Source organism: Schistocerca americana, chromosome 4 (assembly GCF_021461395.2).
Source record: "Schistocerca americana isolate TAMUIC-IGC-003095 chromosome 4, iqSchAmer2.1, whole genome shotgun sequence".
NCBI lineage: Eukaryota > Metazoa > Arthropoda > Insecta > Orthoptera > Acrididae > Schistocerca > Schistocerca americana.
Genome location: NC_060122.1, coordinates 207897230 through 207920129, shown reverse-complemented (window position 1 = coordinate 207920129; position 22900 = coordinate 207897230). Strand labels below are relative to the sequence as shown.

General features: G+C 42.4%; 1 protein-coding gene across 1 annotated transcript in view; it reads left to right on the top strand.

The window, feature by feature from the left end:
• Positions 1-22900, top strand: part of LOC124613042 (glutamate receptor 1-like) — a 1340173-nt gene that overhangs the window by 897833 nt on the left and 419440 nt on the right. The window contains exon 5 of the mRNA XM_047141610.1: positions 9653-9785. Within this exon, the coding sequence (XP_046997566.1) occupies positions 9653-9785 (133 nt within the window). The remainder of the gene's footprint in view (positions 1-9652; positions 9786-22900) is intronic.

Sequence of the window (22900 nt, the reverse complement as noted above, 5' to 3'; positions counted from 1 at the left end):
ACGGTCGAGGGTGACGCCAAGGTACTTAAGGGTGGGAGTGAGGGCGATAGGACGGCCATAGATGGTGAGATAGAAATCAAGGAGGCGGAAGGAAGTGGTGGTTTTGCCTACAATGATCGCCTGGGTTTTGGCCCCAACTCTCTTGTAGTTCCCTTTTTAGGTACTCAACGTCGACGTCTGCTCGTAGATACGTATCGTCGGTAGATTTTCCGGCTTTACTTCCCGACGTGACAGCGACGACTCTCCGATGAGGTGCGGGCCTTGTGTTTTGCTATTACTGCGAGTCTTGTAAATATCGGTTTTATTTAGTAATTTGCCCGGCTAAAACTTTCCCCTTTTATGGTTAAGACAGCCTGCGCCACCTTTCGGAGGGAGTGGGGACGTCAAAGAGTCACAAAAGTTCATATTAAGCAGTCCGTAAAACACGTAAACGTTCACTTCAGTTAGCGTGCTAGTTAATGCCTACGCTTCCCGCTAGATGGTGCTGACTTACTGCTGAATAGATTTGTTTCCGTAAAACCTTCACTGATTAGTACTAGGTAAATCAAATAAGTACAACACTCTTGTATTTCAATTTCAAGGTTAAGATGGTGATGGATGATGGTATATTTAAAAGGTTCTTAGCCTGGAGGAATCTAAATAGTCCGCAAATGCCGATATGCACGCGAACTACGTCCAGATTCGCAACTAACGGCACACGACACTTTCAAAAGTCCACAAATTAATATCTGAATACCGGTACCTCTGAATTCACTCGTTGTTGTTGTTGTTGTGGTCTTCAGTCCTGAGACTGGTTTGATGCAGCTCTCCATGCTACTCTATCCTGTGCAAGCTTTTTCATCTCCCAGTACCTACTGCAACCTACATCCTTCTGAATCTGCTTAGTGTATTCATCTCTTGGTCTCCCTCTACGATTTTTACCCTCCACGCTGCCCTCCAATACTAAATTGGTGATCCCTTGATGCCTCAGAACATGTCCTACCAACCGATCCCTTCTTCTGGTCAAGTTGTGCCACAAACTTCTCTTCTCCCCAATCCTATTCAATACTTCCTCATTAGTTATGTGATCTACCCATCTAATCTTCAGCATTCTTCTGTAGCACCACATTTCGAAAGCTTCTATTCTCTTCTTGTCCAAACTATTTATCGTCCATGTTTCACTTCCATACATGGCTACACTCCATACGAATACTTTCAGAAATGACTTCCTGACACTTAAATCAATACTGGATGTTAAGAAATTTCTCTTCTTCAGAAACGCTTTCCTTGCCATTGCCAGCCTACATTTTATATCCTCTCTACTTCGACCATCATCAGTTATTTTGCTCCCCAAATAGCAAAACTCCTTTACTACTTTAAGTGCCTCATTTCCTAATCTAATTCCCTCAGCATCACCCGACTTAATTAGACTACATTCCATTATCCTTGTTTTGCTTTTGTTGATGTTCATCTTATATCCTCCTTTCAAGACACTGTCCATTCCATTCAACTGCTCTTCCAAGTCCTTTGCTGTCTCTGACAGAATTACAATGTCATCGGCGAACCTCAAAGTTTTAATTTCTTCTCCATGAATTTTAATACCTACTCCGAATTTTTCTTTTGTTTCCTTTACTGCTTGCTCAATATACAGATTGAACAACATCGGGGAGAGGCTACAACCCTGTCTTACTCCCTTCCCAACCACTGCTTCCCTTTCATGTCCCTCGACTCTTATAACTGCCATCTGGTTTCTGTACAAATTGTAAATAGCCTTTCGCTCCCTGTATTTTACCCCTGCCACCTTTAGAATTTGAAAGAGAGTATTCCAGTCAACATTGTCAAAAGCTTTCTCTAAGTCTACAAATGCTAGAAACGTAGGTTTGCCTTTCCTTAATCTTTCTTCTAAGATAAGTCGTAAGGTCAGTATTGCCTCACGTGTTCCAGTGTTTCTACGGAATCCAAACTGATCTTCCCCGAGGTTGGCTTCTACTAGTTTTTCCATTCGTCTGTAAAGAATTCGTGTTAGTATTTTGCAGCTGTGACTTATTAAGCTGATAGTTCGGTAATTTTCACATCTGTCAACACCTGCTTTCTTTGGGATTGGAATTATTATATTCTTCTTGAAGTCTGAGGGTATTTCGCCTGTTTCATACATCTTGCTCACCAGATGGTAGAGTTTTGTCAGGACTGGCTCTCCCAAGGCCGTCAGTAGTTCCAATGGAATATTGTCTACTCCGGGGGCCTTGTTTCGACTCAGGTCTTTCAGTGCTCTGTCAAACTCTTCATGCAGTATCATATCTCCCATTTCATCTTCATCTACATCCTCTTCCATTTCCATAATATTGTCCTCAAGTACATCGCCCTTGTATAGACCCTCTATATACTCCTTCCACCTTTCTGCTTTCCCTTCTTTGCTTAGAACTGGGTTTCCATCTGAGCTCTTGATATTCATACAAGTGGTTCTCTTATCTCCAAAGGTCTCTTTAATTTTCCTGTAGGCGGTATCTATCTTACCCCCAGTGAGATAGGCCTCTACATCCTTACATTTGTCCTCTAGCCATCCCTGCTTAGCCATTTTGCACTTCCTGTCGATCTCATTTTTGAGACGTTTGTATTCCTTTTTGCCTGTTTCACTTACTGCATTTTTATATTTTCTCCTTTCATCAATTAAATTCAATATTTCTTCTGTTACCCAAGGATTTCTACTAGCCCTCGTCTTTTTACCTACTTGATCCTCTGCTGCCTTCACTACTTCATCCCTTAAAGCTACCCATTCTTCTTCTACTGTATTTATTTCCCCCATTCCTGTCAATTGCTCCCTTATGCTCTCCCTGAACCTCTGTACAACCTCTGGTTCTTTTAGTTTATCCAGGTCCCATCTCCTTAAATTCCCACCTTTTTGCAGTTTCTTCAGTTTTAATCTACAGGTCATAACCAATAGATTGTGGTCAGAGTCCACATCTGCCCCTGGAAATGTCTTACAATTTAAAACCTGGTTCCTAAATCTCTGTCTTACCATTATATAATCTATCTGATACCTTTTAGTATCTCCAGGGTTCTTCCATGTATACAACCTTCTTTCATGATTCTTAAACCAAGTGTTGCTATGATTATGTTGTGCTCTGTGCAAAATTCTACCAGGCGGCTTCCTCTTTCATTTCTGTCCCCCAATCCATATTCACCTACTATGTTTCCTTCTCTCCCTTTTCCTACACTCGAATTCCAGTCACCCATGACTATTAAATTTTCGTCTCCCTTCACAATCTGAATAATTTCTTTTATTTCATCATACATTTCTTCAATTTCTTCGTCATCTGCAGAGCTAGTTGGCATATAAACTTGTACTACTGTAGTAGGTGTAGGCTTCGTATCTATCTTGGCCACAATAATGCGTTCACTATGCTGTTTGTAGTAGCTTACCCGCATTCCTATTTTCCTATTCATTATTAAACCTACTCCTGCATTACCCCTATTTGATTTTGTGTTTATAACCCTGTAGTAACCTGACCAGAAGTCTTGTTCCTCCTGCCACCGAACTTCACTAATTCCCACTATATCTAACTTCAACCTATCCATTTCCCTTTTTAAATTTTCTAACCTACCTGCCCGATTAAGGGATCTGACATTCCACGCTCCGATCCGTAGAACGCCAGTTTTCTTTCTCCTGATAACGACATCCTCTTGAGTAGTCCCCGCCCGGAGATCCGAATGGGGGACTATTTTACCTCCGGAATATTTTACCCAATTTCACTCGTATCATCAGATAATTTGAGTTTCTGTCGTCCATATGTCCGTAAAGTTCCAATATAGCACTAAAGTCCTAAAATCCCCTTAATACTCCGTTGCTACCAACAGTCAGAGATCGTACACTACATCACTTTTAATCTCCGTAATATTCTAACAGTTTATCGTGAATCTTAACACGATGAAGTCCAATCTAATTATTGTCTCGCTGACTGACACGGGTTCCCCGCCCTTTAACGAAACAATCAAGGAAATAATGACGATCAGGCCTTTTTATAGGTTTTTCATCACAAGAGTTTAACGTTACTGCCTTCTCCATGACGGCGCTTCCGTGGCTTTGCTGTACTTAGACGTTAAACTACATGCTGCTATACTATAATTTTGATCTGCAATTACCGAACTCTGATTCTACACTATTTTCCCCTGTAAAAATTCTAGTCTTAATTTTAAATTATTCTTTCTATCGCTTTTATCACTGTAAACTGAACCGAGGTGTTGCAGTATCTATTGTATTTATTAAACTTACAGAAGAACGTTACCTACCAGTATATGTTACTTTATCTGTCTCGTCCTTAGGTCATACACAGCAGTGTATTATGAGACAGCGGAACATTGACCAGTACTGGCTGGTGTGGGCTGCCGCGTATGTCGCTGTTGTGAGGCTTACCAGCTAGGGAACACGGCACGCCGTAGCTGGGTGCGTGTGACACTCCCCACACTGTGCGTTACTGCGCAGCCACCGGCTGCTCACAAATCAGGCCGAGTGCGGCTGTAGCGGCGACTGCAATAAACAGTCGGCCAATTACGGCGCAAGCGCGGGGCGCGGCATCTGGCGCCGCGGTCTGCACGCGCGGGCCGTCCGTATACGTGTGTGTATATGCCACTCCCACGCTTACTGTACTTCACGCCGCAGGCAGGCAGATATGCTTATGGTCTCTCCCTCTGCGCTGTAACTAGCCCACTATTCGTGAATGTGTGACATCAGATTCTAGCTTAATGTTCGTGTGTTTCAACAAATATGATTCCAAAGTTTCAAAACAGCTTTACATGCTCAGTTAATGTCATATTTTGTACGAGGGGCGTTTAATAACTAATGCAACACTCTTTTTTTTCCTCAGAGCAAATCGGGTTTATTCAGCATTCAAGTACACCATATTATTCCCACTAGCATATTGTTTATCAACATGATCTCCCTTCAGTGCGAAGGTCTTACGCCACCTTACTGGGAGGGCCTGTCTGCAAGCATTGTACCACCCTGCTGATCAACGTCAAGTCACGTCTTACTACATCAATAACCTCCCCATCATCCACGTACTGCTTCTGCGGAATACATGCTTCACTGGGCTGAATATCGATCACCTCGAATGAGAATATCAGCATACTCTCGCATTGCAGAACTTATGGCTATATTCGGCCAGCCGACACGCTGAAGATCGGACGGGCTTGCGCGACCTTGTTGCTGTGGTGACAGACGCCTCGAACAACGACTCACCGTTCTTTTGTTCATTCCCAGGTCTCCGTAGATATTCTGCAAGCGGCTATGAATCTGTGCGATGCTCTGGTTTTCCGCTATAAAGGCTACATATAGTGCCGTCACCTATCAGATTTTCATGGAACTGTAAGAGGTTGTAGCGGGAACAACAGATTCTGCGTTTTTTCAACCGAAACTGAGTAAAAAATATGTTGCATTACTTATTCAATGCCCCGCATAATAAAACACCCCCCGGAGCAGTATTACATATTAAGCTTCCAGTACTTTCACCAACAACTACATATTGGCACTACTGAGATAACTTATTACCTTTAAAGCATTGGCTACTCAGAAATTGATCGAATAAATAATTATGCAACAGTGTCGCTCATAAATTGGGAGTTATATGTAGAAATTATCGTGGGATGCCTTTCGTAAACCTAGCTTACAACAGTGCCTCGAATCGCTTCGTTCATCTTTGGATAAACATCAACAAGGGAAAAGTCTTGCAGATCATACTTCGCTCTGACGCATTGAGCTGTGTATGGCTCGCATGTTTCTCATTTATTGTTTGTCAACTTCTATTACGGTACTGCCGCCTCGTTTTCTTATTCCATTTACTGGCGTCACTAACTTCCTGCCTTACTTGCCCGTTAGCAGCAGCCGCAGCGTGTATCGATAAGTCCACTGTCGTACCATCTCTGGAGCGACCGATAGTATTTGCGGGTCGTCGTGTGCCTGGCAGTTAGTTCGGGACGGACCAGCAGTGCAATCGGGACGTAACAGCAGTGAAGTCGGGGACGGAGCGCCGGTGAGGCGCCAACAGCCGGTACTCGCCGACCGCTGGCGACACACATGAACTCTCCGACAGAGGGAGATTGGAGCGGGCCGACCGTTGGTTGGTCGTTCGTTCGGTTCGTCTCTCATCGGACGACGTATATTTGGTCCTTTCATCATTTCCGAGACTGAAGTTGGTCGGTTGGTGTGGAGCAGCGAGGAAATATCCACGGCGCGTAGCTTGGTCGGGCCCGAGGGCGGCCTCCATGCGGTGTCGAAATGTATGGTGCTGTTCCCATTGCAACGAGGTTCGTGGCTCACCAATCCTGGACATGAAAGTTGAGTTTTGACTTAATCTACCAGCTAGTCACGACTGTTCACATAGTGTCGTTTGGAACTCGTTGTCGAGTGTTGGGATATTCCCGCAAGCAACAACATGTGTTTTCCAGTTGGCAAATTTTAGCCAACCTCCGGTGGAGTTTAACTGTACTTGGTTATTTGAATCGAAGTGCACCAGCGGTATCTTCTGCCTAGTGGTCGTTAACGTTTCGGTTACCTGCCCTGGCCGCTGACGTAAATTTAGGCAGTGTATTTTCCTCATCGTGTTGTCGCTGTCCAATTGCTGTGTAATGGTTCAAATGGCTCTGAGCACTATGGGACTAAACTTCTGACGTCACCAGTCCCCTAAAACTTAGAACTACTTAAACCTAAGTAACCTAAGGACATCACACATATCCATGCCCGCGGCAGGATTCGAACCTGCGACCGTAGCGGTCGCGCGGTTCCAGACTGTAGCTCCTAGAACCGCTCGTCCACCCCGGCCGGCCCAGGTGGTGTGTAGTTTGACAGCTCAATGTAAATTGGTTGTGGGTGCCGATACCATCTAAGTTATTGGACTCCCTGTGGTGTGCTGGTGAGGTGGAGTAGAAGTTATCTTGTCGGTGGGTCCGTTGACCGTCTGTTGGTTGGGTTGTCGGATCGACAGTGGTTGGGCCGACTGCCTGTTTCACCTAATCGAGCGTTAGTTTCTTAATTCCAGCCCGACCCTCGGAACGTCAGGGCGCCTTTGGGTGTAATGCCTTTTCTTGTTTGTTCTTGTTGTTTGTACTTGTATGGCTTCTAGCCGATTTTTAGATTAAGGTTGTTATGCTCTTGACTTGTTCGATGGTTTGAGTCTTCAGCCTAATATAAGAACTGTTTTATGTAAAGTCTCTGGAATTTTTAAAAATAATGTTATTGTGGCTTAAGTTTTCGGCCTTTAGCCGATTTTGAATGTAAGTTGTTTGCTCTTAAAGTATCAGATTCTTTGGGCCTTCAACCTAATTAAGGAACTGTTTTAAGGCAGGGCTTTGCCTTTTAAATTTCTAGTTTTGGATGAGCTTTAAGTCATTGGCTTTCAGCCGTTTTTAAATTAAAGCGGTCTTGCCCTTAATACATGAGACTGCACGGCGCCTTCAGCCGCTAATTAAGTTCCAAAACTAAAGCTGTGTTTTTTTAAATGAAATTTTTTTGGCTCTTGTGATGTTTGATCAAATAAAAGGTTCTATGTTCGAGTGTAACTGACAGCCGTTTATTTTGGCCCCTTTCCACAACTTAAACTACCTGTCCTGTCCTGTGGGTCTAGCAAAAAAAATGTTCAAATGTGTGTGAAATCTTATGGGACTTAACTGCTAAGGTCATCAGTCCCTAAGCTTACACACTGCTTAACCTAAATTATCCGAAGGACAAACACACACACACCCATGCCCGAGGGAGGACTCGAACCTCCGCTGGGACCAGCAGGACAGTCCATGACTGCAGCGCCTTAGATAGACCGCTCGGCTAATCGCGGGTCTAGCAGGTGGTCTCAAGTAGTAGCTATTAAGTAAACACTTTTGCTGCTTTTCTGAATTTTTTTCTGAGTTCAGGTTGCTCGTTAAAGTTACTTTTAATCGCTGTGAATAAAGCGATCGTGATTTTATCTCTGCCACACACTCTTGGCCACCGGATACGTTGCACATCACGAGGCCGTGATTAGCTTAGGGCGTGATTTTAAACTCAGGGCTAAAAAACGCATCGTCTGCCACACTTCAGTCACTGGTCACTTAAAACCAACTGTCGGCAGACCATCTCGCATTTTTGACATACCTAGTGACGGCCGCTTCCAATATTGCTCGGCGTTCCACATTAACAGCATTTGTGAAGCGACTAGTCGTATTTGCATGTCAACTATAACCGAGCGGAAGCCGGTAGGCGATGTGGCAACACTGAAGCAAATGGAAGACGTCAACTATCAAGTAATTTCAATCGTACTATAGTTGGATGTATTTGCATAACCCAGAAACGAACAGTTTGGATATCCGATAGTGTGGTTCGTTTTTTGTGACATTCCAAGAAACATTGTCGATTGTTTCATTGACTGCACTGAACATGCCTCAGCTTTTTTTTTTTTCATTTGGGATGCACGAAAGTACGCTTCAAACTTTCGCGAAACCCTTACATGTGACTTTTTGTTCCTGGGTGCAAAGAAGCAAACACATAAAGCACATACAATAAATTTTCTACCATGGAATGGCTATGAGATATTAACTTCACGAATTTCGTAAGACTCTTATATGGGAACAAGTTTTGTGTTCTAATTATTTTATCTGAGGAAGATTAGAAGACATTAAAAATTTCACGACGCACCGGGCATGAATTCGCGACACATCAATGCTTCGCGACATGGCGGTTGAGGAACTCTGGTTCCGAGGATGGAAGAACAGTTTATGCTCCACCGTATCCGACAAATTGTTTACTTCAAGTTATTGCGAAATCTGGGAAAAACACCAGCAACCTCAAACTATTCTTCATCTTTTCGGTATCGACGGCATCTATGTCGACTGCCCACTGGGCGTCTCCCTCATAACAGCACAAGACGCAGCTCGTGGAAGGGCCGCCAGCTGGTGCCGCTGCGAATTTCGCTAGTTCGCCGTGACCGTATGAGCACGTCTTTTTAAGACAACGTTCGCCCCTCCGCTCTCGGATCTCTGAAGACTCACAGTGACGCTATTTCACATAGTGCGCCCTACTAATTCGCAGGCCATATTCAAAACTACTATTCAGTGATATAATACTGATGTACATTATGGGAACGGTCTCAGATCTTCAGAATTATGTGTGTTTGATCTGTTGTCTGTTTGTTTTTGTCTCAGGTTCCTCGACCGACATTTGTTTGGCGATTTTTTTGACTTTTTACCACGACAAGTGGCTGGCATTGTTGTAACTTCATTCTCCATTGCTGGTCGGTCACCAGAGAAATGGCTTAGGTACGGCGTAGTTAATTGTTTCTAGAATGAATTTTCAGTCTGCAGCGGACTCTGCGCTGAACTGAAACTGGAAACACTCCGCTAGACTGTGGCAAAACTATTTCCCTGAAATACGCTTTCTTCCAGTATTGGTAATTTCTCAAGGCAGGCAGATAAATGTTTGTAAAATTTCGAAGGTAGGGATGTGGTACAAAAGGAAAGAAAACTATGAGGGTGGGTCGTGAAAAACTTTCAAATCGGCATACATTCCGCTGCAAGGTGAAAATTCTTGCTGACATTCAGACAGATTCATTTCCGGATGTTGGAAAGAATGCTGGTGTGTATGTAGCATTCAACGACTTTTAATGTGACTGTTGCTGAGCGTCTCTCAACTGAGCTGATACCCTGTTCGCAGGACTGCTGCGGCTGCAGCAGATATACCAGAGCCTGCGGCCGGGGAAGGACTCCATCCAGGTGGAGGCGGTGAAGCGCATCCAAAACACCTCGGAGGCGATGGACTTCCTCCATAGTATCGAGGAGATCAATAGGTGAGCGTCGCAGCTTGCTCTCAGGTAGCACTCAGGGTAACAAGGAACCAGTCACCAACCTAGTTAGCAGAATAGTACTCCATTCTGCAATAGAAATAAATTACGCCATTCGTTGATCTTCCAATGGCAACTTTAACATTTACAGAGATCAACAGCCGTCAAGGTAGGCAGCTTCCACTCAACAAATGCGAGTGGGGCTGAGAGTCTCTTTTGAACTGTGACCAAATTCGTGTGTTGCTGTGAGAGTCTCTATTCAAGTGTGTTCTTAACGCGTTGAACCCTGAATGCTGCTATTTGGCAACAAACTGTAAATTTACGCGTAACGTTAAGTAAACCACTCGTATATGCATGAACTTGCCGTTTGGCAACACAGACAGGCTGCCTGCACCGAGCTAGAATGTGTTTAGCTTCATTATATTCTCTGAAACATTTCAGAATCGATAATCTTTGCTAAAGGTGGAAGCACGTAAACACACACGAAAGCTGCTGAAAGAGTGAATTATTTCTACCACTTAGGCCACATCTAAACAGATTTTCAACGTATGTAAAATGAGTTTTAATGACTGCACAGATTCCTTTCCATGTACCTGAATGAATAAACTAATCAATATTTGCGGTTTGTTGCCGTGTGACAACAAACGTAAGATAATGAATACATCAAAATTTCTATATATAACTTAGTACGCAGTATTTTGTGTGTAAGACCCTACCCCAGATATTTTTTGACAGAAATAGATTTACTAAAACAAAGTCGGCAATAGGGGATAGTACACTCCAGGTACATATCTGGCAGTTAATCCCTGAAATTGTGCGGATTGAATAAAGTAACAAACGATCAAGGATCCGACCGAATGAACACGTTGAAAATGTGAGTAGTGTACTAGTAACCTAGAATTAACATGCATCATAGACACACTAAGGCTGCAGATAGAGGCCTGCACCAGCATATGTAGAATAAGAGCTATGTCCTTGTTTCAAGTCGGTGACGTAGGTTCTCTTAAAAACGCAAAGGACGTGAACAGAGTTTTTTTTTTTTTTTTTTTTTTTTTGACGGGCTTTCTACTGCGCCACCCTACAGACACGACCACCCTCGTAACAACAAAACAACTGGGCACTACAGAACCACAGTAACACGTAAAGGGGGAGCAACGTCGCACAGCAGAAATCAACGCTCTAATTTCGCTCAGTTGAACTCAAGAAGCAGAATACAAGAATCTGCCATGTTAGGTCTGTCATGGAAGTACGTCACTCAGCTTCATAGCTACGCCTAAGATAACCACCGGGGCTAAACTCCTGTATTATAAATAACGCCTGTCCACGTACAACGTAGACAGTTTTACTTGGATGTTGAAATTCTCTCGATAGAGCCCACGCTACTTACCACTATGAAGATGTTGTACACCAGATAGTTGCCACAGATACTATTTGTGGTTTGACGGGCTGGTGGAAGCAACCAGAACATGACAGTAATATTATTAATAACTTATCTGACTATCAAAATATCTACGAGGTTCGTGCAAATAACTACCACCAAAGACGAGTTCAACTTCAATGAAAAATGCTATGTACTATAGTACACGTTGGGTAGAAAATCATATATTCAGCCTCACCACTCAGAGCAACAAAGTAAAATCTTCCAGAGTGTAACTCTATTACTTGACAACACACCCCTCTAAGCAGTGAGTGCCGGCCGAAGTGGCCGTGCGGTTAAAGGCGCTGCAGTCTGGAACCGCAAGACCGCTACGGTCGCAGGTTCGAATCCTGCCTCGGGCATGGATGTTTGTGATGTCCTTAGGTTAGTTAGGTTTAACTAGTTCTAAGTTCTAGGGGACTAATGACCTCAGCAGTTGAGTCCCATAGTGCTCAGAGCCATTTGAACCATTTTAAGCAGTGAGTAAAAGAGATGTCCAACTCTTTTATAAAAAAATACATGCTGTTGTGATCGATAGTACCCTATAAATATCATTCCAATTCAAGACCACATCAGATTACGTATAACCAGCTAAACTGCAGTAATAAGTCTGCACTTTTAAATATTATTTATTTTATGTCGCCGTTTCAGAGACGTAATTTACTCTCTTGTTTAATTGACGTTATTAATTGAGAAAACTTCTGTACGTAGCAAGCACTCTACAACAATATCGTTGCGTAACTTGAATACCAACGTATTAATTCGTTTTAAAATTGTCACTTTCCCAGAAATCAGTAAATTATCTTCCTTTCAAGAATTAATCAGCTTTCTCTTTAAATAAAATCCTGAATATGATTTCTCTCCCTTTAAATTAAAATATATGAAATAATTTCTCTCTTTGGAAATTAACAAATCTGGTCTGATATTCGTATTTCTTTGGAAACTAATATCTTTCCTTTTTTTAACGTTGAGGTCTTTTCTGTATCTAATCTTTGGTTTCCTTTTACCACTTTACGACATTTGAAAATTATTCGTTTGCTATAAAATTGAACTTTAGTTTTAAAATTTCGTTGAATATTAAATATGGGGCAAATCAGACTCGGGACAGTATTTTTATTTTTACTGCCTGTTGTCTATTATGAACAGATACGTGTCAGTCTTGATTTTATGAGTGCTTGCCAATCAAACCTACCCCTCTAAGCGGAAAAGTAAAAAAAAAGTTTAAACAAAAAACCTGGGTGTCACTCTCACTTTTAAACTGGTTGGACGTTAACATAGACACAAAATCCCATTTCAAGCGTTGACTTTCCACGGACCCAATACTATTGAAATTATTTAAGACACAGAACTCGTACGATAGGAGAGACAATTAATGTGTCTTCAGTAACAATGATTCTGGCTTTGCCTTTTAGGGTTTTGTTGGAGAAGCTACTAAATTCGAGGCCACGCTTGCAGTTCTCCTACTAACTTAGAGTAGAACCGCAGGACACCTGTTCTCCTAATTACAAAGATAATACAGTCTCTGCATCTATATAGATATTTCCAAACATTAACTCGACGTTTAAGCTGAAGTCACAAAATAAGCCCTAACACAATATCACAAAGGCACTGTTTCCTAAGTGCTTCCTTCCACCTTCAAAACCACTAATCCAGTAACGCAGAGACACTATTTCTTAAGTGCGTGCTTTCTCCACCTTCAAATCCAACTAAGGACTTCAAGTGATAACGTCACTTACATCCCACAACAACATGGAGAAACTCCAACCTAACGGAGATAAGGATCGCCTACAAACGAGTGGTTTTCCAGCTACACTTCACTCGGTAACTGTTTTGGTATCAACCACCAACCATGAGAAACCAATCCTAAACTACAATATACCGTAGTCAATACTGCTGCCTCTCACAAAATTCTGAGGTCCCGCACAAATCAATCAGTTGAAGCTTTTCGCCCCACAAAATGAGAGCATATCACAGGTAGGTGTAAATATCTTTCAAACAAGTCGATAACACTCTCACTAAATTCTTCTAAACGCTGTAGCGTTTGATTCAAACATTCACGAGTCTAATACCGATTCAGACTGATCTTAGTTCGGATAACAACCAACAACAACTAACCGAATTTCTCAAGGAACAAACCGAGAACCATTTACGGTAACCAAACATAGCATGCTACACTCCTGGAAATTGAAATAAGAACACCGTGAATTCATTGTCCCAGGAAGGGGAAACTTTATTGACACATTCCTGGGGTCAGATACATCACATAATCACACTGACAGAACCACAGGCACATAGACACAGGCAACAGAGCATGCACAATGTCGGCACTAGTACAGTGTATATCCACATTTCGCAGCAATGCAGGCTGCTATTCTCCCATGGAGACGATCGTAGAGATGCTGGATGTAGTCCTGTGGAACGGCTTGCCATGCCATTTCCACCTGGCGCCTCAGTTGGACCAGCGTTCGTGCTGGACGTGCAGACCGCGTGAGACGACGCTTCATCCAGTCCAAAACATGCTCAATGGGGGACAGATCCGGAGATCTTGCTGGCCAGGGTAGTTGACTTACACCTTCTAGAGCACGTTGGGTGGCACGGGATACATGCGGACGTGCATTGTCCTGTTGGAACAGCAAGTTCCCTTGCCGGTCTAGGAATGGTAGAACGATGGGTTCGATGACGGTTTGGATGTACCGTGCACTATTCAGTGTCCCCTCGATGATCACCAGTGGTGTATGGGCAGTGTAGGAGATCGCTCCCCACACCATGATGCCGGGTGTTGGCCCTGTGTGCCTCGGTCGTATGCAGTCCTGATTGTGACGCTCACCTGCACGGCGCCAAACACGCATACGACCATCATTGGCACCAAGGCAGAAGCGACTCTCATCGCTGAAGACGACACGTCTCCATTCGTCCCTCCATTCACGCCTGTCGCGACACCACTGGAGGCGGGCTGCACGATGTTGGGGCGTGAGCGGAAGACGGCCTAACGGTGTGCGGGACCGTAGCCCAGCTTCATGGAGAGGGTTGCGAATGGTCCTCGCCGATACCCCAGGAGCAACAGTGTCCCTAATTTGCTGGGAAGTGGCGGTGCGGTCCCCTACGGCACTGCGTAGGGTCCTACGGTCTTGGCGTGCATCCGTGCGTCGCTGCGGTCCGGTCCCAGGTCGACGGGCACGTGCATCTTCCGCCGACCACTGGCGACAACATCGATGTACTGTGGAGACCTCACGCCCCACGTGTTGAGCAATTCGGCGGTACGTCCACCCGGCCTCCCGCATGCCCACTATACGCCCTCGCTCAAAGTCCGTCAACTGCACATACGGTTCACGTCCACGCTGTCGCGGCATGCTACCAGTGTTAAAGACTGCGATGGAGCTCCGTATGCCACGGCAAACTGGCTGACACCGACGGCGGCGGTGCACAAATGCTGCGCAGCTAGCGCCATTCGACGGCCAACACCGCGGTTCCTGGTGTGTCCGCTGTGCCGTGCGTGTGATCATTGCTTGTACAGCCCTCTCGCAGTGTCCGGAGCAAGTATGGTGGGTCTGACACACTGGTGTCAATGTGTTCTTTTTTCCATTTCCAGGAGTGTAGTTTTCCCTTTTAATAATAGATGGTTTTTGTTTGCGGCCGTCTTTGGAGTTTTGTGGTATCCATCTGGGCAAGAGATGTTGTCTTTCTGCAAGCTGCAACACTGCAGACGCCCGTACGTCGTAAATTCGCTCACTTTGACCGGATTCTGCTGCTCAGATATTTTCGAGCAATAATCTCTCCAAAAGATAAGAACCCTTTCCAAACAACTGATTAAATCCTAGTTTTCTTCCACACCATCAAATTTTGATAATAAGAAGTGACACCTACTAGTAATGCAGATTTAACGCAACACAAATTTTGGCGCATTACAGCATAATCCCCCGAGTTTTTCAGTGGACAACTGATACAGATTATTATTGAATCTGCCTCTCAAACCTCGTGCTCCGTTACGTCAAATTCGCAGTAGCACTCGGTCAAAAGTATGGCACTTCGATTGACAAAATCTCTACGACTTTTAAAAGAATAGTGAACGGTATTTTGTGAGTGTAAATGAGTTCGATTTCGTGGAAGGCTATTTATCTCACAGATAACTTAGTCCAAATCACGATCCACAAAATTATTGACTCCTTGTGGCCTGATCGGATATCTTCAGCTTTTGAATCTTGGGAAAACCAATTTGAGATAAACTTTTCGTTAATGATATAAAAAAGGAAATGTACACAGATAGTTTACTGACTGATGTTTTTCTTAAAAAGTATTTTTTTACTGTAACAGTTGTATTACATTGAATCACATACAGTTACAAAACGTTATTTTCAAAATTGAAATAATGAGGTTTTTTTAAAGGTGCATTTTTTTTGTACTGAAGTTAATAATATTTACTGAATACTTTGATGATTGATTCCTTTCTTTTCTGGAACTCATCAGTTCATTAAATAATACATTGATATAGTGCCATTGTATGAAAGTGCATAAGGTTGAAAAACAACCTATGTTTCTGTTCTACTAATATTTGTTTATTTCGAACTTGTTTTTGTCTTACTAGGCTCGCATTAGAGTGTGCACACACAGAAAGTGAGCTATCTATACGCTCGTGTTCTTAACATAAATTCTTGAGCGTTCGTTTCACATAAATTAACAGGTACAGTTACTTTCATTTGATCCAGTACTGATAATGTGAGGTCTCGGCTGTAATTTACAGGCAATTAAGGAGACATGTAGTCCGCTCTCAATAATAGAGCTCATGCAATCGGTTGAATCTGCTTTTTCTTTTTGTGGTGTTACCTTATATGCCCGGTAGGGAACTGCAGTCGAGTTGGAATGAAATGTGTCTTGAGTGTTTGTCGTTTGAGCTAGACGTCCGTGAATAAACAAAACACACGGCTAAGATAAAAAATGTACAATAGTACGAAAACTAAGACATAAGTTAATATATTAAATTTTATTGTGGTGTCCATAGCCGCGACGTGTTTTGAAAATGAAAACGTGGTCCAAGTAGACTTTGTTCCTTTGCAATCGGTCAGTTTCAAACGTGGGTCATTTTCAAGCACTAAACTTAAGCTTTCAGCTTCATTTAACATTTTGATACATCGGTGATACAGGTATAGATCTTATTTATGTGCGTGTATGGCACAAAAACTGTAGAATACTGTACATGATTACGTCCATTAGTCGGCCAATGGACTGTTCTAGTGTCCTTCCAACTTACGAGTACATTACCTTACCAAACGAGGCTGGAGCAGAGTCACAGAACAAACATAAACTGAATTCCACATAGCTTTCACAACTATGGAACATTTGTAAGGTGCCCTTGAAGAATAGTATTCTCAATCTGTTATCATAAGAACAAAGAAAATGTCGCAGACAAAATGCACACCAGCAAAAAAAAAAAAAAAAAAAAAACCTTCCCTTTTCCAAAACCCTTCATTCATCACGGAAACAATGGTATCCGTAACATATTCTCATGGAGGAACTGTTGAGCAGTGAGGTGTTTTAAAATGCATCTTCATTGAGGAAGCTCGAGAAAACGTTTTTAGGGTTTTCGTGACATGGCTTTTTATTTGTTTTATATTCCACTTCAGGTAATCAGTATTTTCAAAACAACACATTTGTGTTAACTGAACTAGATAAGAATACGTCATCTTCATATAATGCGCTACTGTTGTGCTGCATAGATAAATTCGTGCGTTAGAGGCGCCACGTCTCGGACTGCACGGCCCCTCCCGCCGTAGGTTCGAGTCCTCCCTCGGGCACGGGTGTGTGTGTTGTTCTTAGCATAAGTTAGTTTAAGTAGTGTGTAAGTTTAGGGACCAATGACCTCAGCACTTTGGTCCCTTAGGAATTCACACACACAGAAATTCGTGCCCAGTGTATCGTATAGTGAGCGCCAAGAACCACCATCATCATCATCATCTTGGACAGTTTCCAGCCACTGGCTGGGTCTGTTGGGAACACAAGCCTCTCCATCGTGTTCTGTCTTTCCACCATTCCCCCTCTTCCACCTTCGTCCAGTTCTCTCCTCTTCTCGTCACACATTCCTTCACTCCCTTCACCCATCTATGTCTTGGTCTTCCCCTGGGCCTCTTCCCCTCCAGTTGCAGATCAAACATCCTCTTTGGAATTCTTCCCTCATCCATTCTCTTCATGAGTCCATACCACTGCAGTCTTGATTTTTCTATCCTGTCCTGTACTGGTTCCTCCTTTAGTCTTTCCCTCACATACACATTTCGCAATCTGTCTCGTCTTGTTACACTCAACCTGCTCCTCTGGAATCTCATTTCACTAGCTTGTATTCTACTTTTGTCGCTTTTGTGCGTTACCCATGTCTCACTTCCGTATGCCAATATGCGGACAAAGTAGGTTCGGTATATAATTCCCTTGGATTTCTGTGGCACCTCCTTGCTCCAAGTAAGCCCCCTAATGCATTTGAAGAACTGCCCTGCTTTTCTGCACCTTTCATTTATTTCCATTGCGTTTCCCCCCTTACTTTCAATCATGCTTCCCAGGTACTTGAAGTTCTCTACCACTTGTAGTTTTTCCCCTCCACAAGTTATATCCACATTTGGCCTATTCTTCTTCCTTGTTGTGACAATTATTTCACTTTTCTTTGCAGAGAAATGCATTCCATATTGTGCTGCCGTTGCCTCCCATACATCTAACTGCTCTTGCACCTCCTTCTCGCAATTTCCCCATAACATCAGGTCATCGGCAAAAAGCACTGCTTTCATTTTATGATCTCCAGTTGCATCTGATACTTGCTGTAGGATTTCATCCATAACAATAATAAACAATAAAGGCGAAAGTGCACTTCCCTGTCGCAGCCCATTTTCCAGCTTGAACCATGCAGTACGTTCCCTCCCCACTTTCACACAACTCTCACTTCCCTCATACATTTTTCTGACTTTTCGTGTTATCTCTTCATCTATCCCTTTTGCGTTCAGCACATCCCAGAGCTTGTCCCTACAGATACTGTCATACGCCTTCTCAATATCTAAAAAGGCCAAGAACCACCATTGTTCACTATTTTCTTCGCAAATATTTCATTTACAGTTGCGAAAACCGTACGGCTTTGAATCTACATTATTGCAAGTACTTCCTCTCTTTACATGTAAAAGAGCAGTAGTAACAATGGAGCGGAAGACGAAGTGTTCAATTCCGCCTTGTCTTGTATTGAAATACATTAAACTTGAAGATTAGAGATGATTTTTATTTTGTATCACATTTTGCTCTTATTGCACCAAGTCCACGGTATTCCAACGACGATGCGAGACCTTTTTTTTTAATTAGTTGTGAAACTCAGAACAGGCCATATACTTCCACAGTAAAAGTATATCTGCAAGTCAGGAATCATCATGTTAAAGCACAATTCGATCGAAGAATACTGAGTGCAAGATACAAATCGCACTGCTCCATTTCGACGAATTAAAACTACTTGACTCTTCGTGTATGCAATTTAAAAATAAATTCATTCCATGTTCCTTGAAAGCGACAAACCGTATCGGGTCGTTCACCAGTTCCGCCCCGACCAGCCATCGGGGGGCGGCAGTGTATCATGTACTGTCAGATGCTTCGCCGCTTCACCTTTTGTCATCAAAGCGCCGCCTAATGGACCGGCATCCGTCCGCCGAGCGGCCCTCTAAATTCTGTCCTCCACTCCCTACGAGGATCCGTCAGAAGCGAAGAGATGCACTAGCCTCGTGAAAATGAAGCAAACGCTCCGCCAGCGCAGCATCGCTTATACTCCGCCATCAGCCGCTGAAGTTCATCTCTCATCCGTATTAACTCCTGCTCGTACAAGACACACACAGTTCATCTACTAGCACTTTGCCCAATGTGGAATACTGTTTTTACAACATGAATGACTACACGAGTCTCGTTGGTGCCACAGATACGTGCTTGTCATCCCATCATATTAGTTACCATCATGTCGCAAGTGTTACTTACGCCACTTCTCCGGTCCCTCCATCCATCTCTTTTTTTTTTTTTTTTGCAGCTCGTCCCCTTCCTGGAGGTCTCTGGCCGACATTCTCTCGTAATCATCTTCCGTGTTGTTGGCCACCCTCTCTTCATTCTTTCTTGTGGAATCCATTTCCAAACCCGTTTTGTCGTCCATCCTTTGTTGGTGGTCGAGCCACAATAACTGTTTATTTCTATTGCGTCGATTTACCATACTGCTGGCTGCCATGACGTCTTCTTGCAATACTCTTCTTCTATACCGAACTCAAAATGCCACGACTTCTTTTCAGAGCGTTAATTTCCAGTGCCAGCAGCCACTATCTCTCTTATACTCCTGCAAATTAAACTCTCAGTTGCATTACATACTGTTTGTTTCATCCTTTCTGTTATATTGCTAGTCCAGAGAACGGAGTAAAGCCGTTGTACTGCTGTTTTCCATGGGCCTGTTTTGTTATTTATGCTAAATGTACTTCTGGTATTGGATGACAACGATATTACCAAGTATTTGAAAGCGTCACATATCGGTTTTGTTGGATCACGTTTTATCTAAGTATTTTTCTTCTTCTGCTACATGCCTCCTATTTTTTGCATGTTAGTTGACGGTCCCCTTCTTCGTATGCTTCGCTCAGCATTCGCAGGTGAAAGCTTGCACTGTCCTAAGCTCCGCCTACAACAAAGATATCGCCATCGTTGTGAAAGACGTAGAATGTTTTTTCTACTGTGAATTCTACTGTGAGTTCATCGACACTTTTTTGTCCAACCTTTACAGGCTTTCTGTAACAGGTTTTAAAATAAGATAGGTGCCATACAGCATCTTTGTTGCACTCTTTACTTTTAGAATGACATTTGTAATTTCAACAAGGTCAGATTAAAAACATTAAACATTCATTTCAAATTTATTCTCCTTCGTTGTTTCCAAAAAATGAGAAATTTTTTCGTCGGGAAAATATACATCTTATCGCATGTGTATTGGGAAATTTAAAATTTTCTCGGCTAATTAAATGTTCGAAGAGATTTCGGGATTGCATCCGGCCGTCGTAAACTTCACGATATTTCAGCTGAACACCTGCCGGTCAACATCAGGTGAACCATCTTCGAAAATGTATGTTGTCCGATGGTTGATCTGAATAACGTATGACACAAAATGGTGATATTCACGTTTGTATCGAATACGTAGAACACTTCCTTAATTGAAACTGTCTCTCTTTGCTTCACTGCAGTATTTCTGTTGTTCTGCTGTTTCCACTGCTACATAGCCAGGTTTCTTACGTGGAATATTTTTCCTCGATGCCAGCCTTCCATTCTCGTTAAGGCTTTGCCCGAGGATGAGAAGAAATGAATACCCTTTACTTGGAAATCCGTCTACAACTATAAATTCGCTGCCTTCGGCAACTTTTCGTCACAATCTCTGTAAGAATTCATTTACAAAAGTCATTGTGTACTTAAACAAGATTTGTAAGTTTATCACACCACCACAGTGTTCTACAAAAAACATATTTCAAACAAATTTCGGTACACAAAACATCTACATATGAGTTCACAGTAATAGCACTTAATCCTGTTTTATGAAGAACGATACGTAAATTATCATTTATAACCGCTATGCATATTTTGGTTGATTTTGTACTGGGTGGTCAGAAACAACTTGAAAAGCTTGTAAGGGTGTTTCAGGATAGGCTGTGCTGAGAAATAACTGTCCAGAAAAAAATTCGGTTCTTTGCGCCGTTTCCGAGGTAATTTGCTTTGAAGTTAACCAATTTGGTCACGGCGCGCAAATTCAAGCATCCCGTCAAACACATTTGAGGGGTTTATTACAAAAATTGAACCAGTCCAAACTTGTGATTTTTCAGGAATTAAAGAAAAACTTCCCACCATCTAAAACCAAGCATGAACAGCTTCCAAATCATATTTATAGCACTTTAAACAGGAACGCCCTTTTCATTAATGTTATCTTTTAAGGGTAAAATCTGTAGTCCATTCTTAAGAAGCATCTTTTCCTTGGACTCGTCCGATAATTGTAGAAAATTAAGAGAAAAATGATCTAGAGTTTTTCTCTGGACTATTTTCTTGTTTGTTAAAAATGCTGTCTGGGAGTATGTATCAATACACACAATATTATTTTCTTTACAACAAACTGAAAATAGCGATGTATTTATTCCTAATGTGCCAATTATTAATTGTTATTCATTCTCAGAGCATCATTTTTATTATTATCATCACCTTCAATGTCCTCCATTACAGTTTTCATCTGGAGTACCATAAAGAAAGTACTTTTCGAAGGCTTTGTTTTCTTCTTCCAGGAACTGCATCAAATTAAAGGACCTCTGGCTTCAGCTGCCTACGTATCTGAATTCTTATCGTACAACGAATGTAGATCCAAAGTAGTATATTCTGTTGTAGGATATCTCTGCCTATCGTCCTAAGTAATAAAAGTATTGCAATGAGACAAAAAAACTATCTTTCACATCATTGGGAATCACCGTACCTTTTCCATTTTGAGCGCAGGATGAGGTGTTTTCAAACAGAATGGCTAAGCAGCACGTTTAATGTATACGATATCATCATATTTCATTATTTACAGCCGTAATGGATGGGGAAACGTACGGGCTTCAACAATTTTCCTGATCCAAGTACCACGAATTTCTGCAGTTTGTTTCTTCTACTTGTTATGCTCCATCAGTGGGATGTCTTGGCCATTTGGTACATATCTGGGTCCTCGCACTGGAAACCAATATGTGATCCTTCTAGAGAGACCTTTACGATGTGCACTTCACTGTACAAGAACTGAACATTGTTCAAACAGAACAAGTTCATCTCCATGGAATGTTATTTATGTAGCTCAAAATCTTGGATATGAGTTCACTAGAATCCTGCCTCCTTTCAAGATAGCTGAGTCATCTGCCAGAGTGTGAATCCCAAACACACTGTACGGTAATTGCCTTGCATAGTAAATGGCATTTGACTGCAAGTGCGTTAGGAGCAAATTTTGCGTGTAATAAAATGAAATATAGTTAATGAGCCCTTTTTTCCTTTTAGAATATAGTTTTGTTTCATGCTTACAAAAGCTTTCGCTTATTTGAAGAGCAATGTGTTTTGCTCTTCTAATTGACTCTTCTCAAAATCTCTCTCCTCAGTTTATTATTTTGATGTTCAGTGAACCACATATAGTACATGTATCGGACATGGGGTATCCAAAATGCATGTTAAAAGTTTTATACACTGTCAAGCAGCTTCTATAAGGAAGACTGATACGGTGCTTAAGAAAAAATGCTAAATGCATAGCACTTATGGTCAAATCGTTAGATAGGTATTTTCGATTTGGGTTACCCTGCAGAGACTAGCGTGACTGCCTTGCTTTAACGGACTTTAGAGTCATCTGAACAGTCGGTGTGGTATCTTTCTTGGTCTGTTTTTATGGGAACCTGTTTTATCTTTCCGAGTCTGTCCATACATTACAATGCTGTTCTGGGTTCTGCACAGTCCTGCTTGTTTATTGCATGAAAGCTAAGGAATGGTACTTTACAAATTGGAATACTTCTTAATTCAATTTTGAACTAGTAGGCATATGTAGCTGCGTGATTACGATTTCCTCAGCGTATGCAATCCTGAAACGTTCCCTCGGAATGTGATGCGCAGTAATCAGTCCAGCGAAATGAGAATAGGAAACCTGTGTCTGGCTTTTGTAGAAATAACAAGGACTAGTCTACTTTTT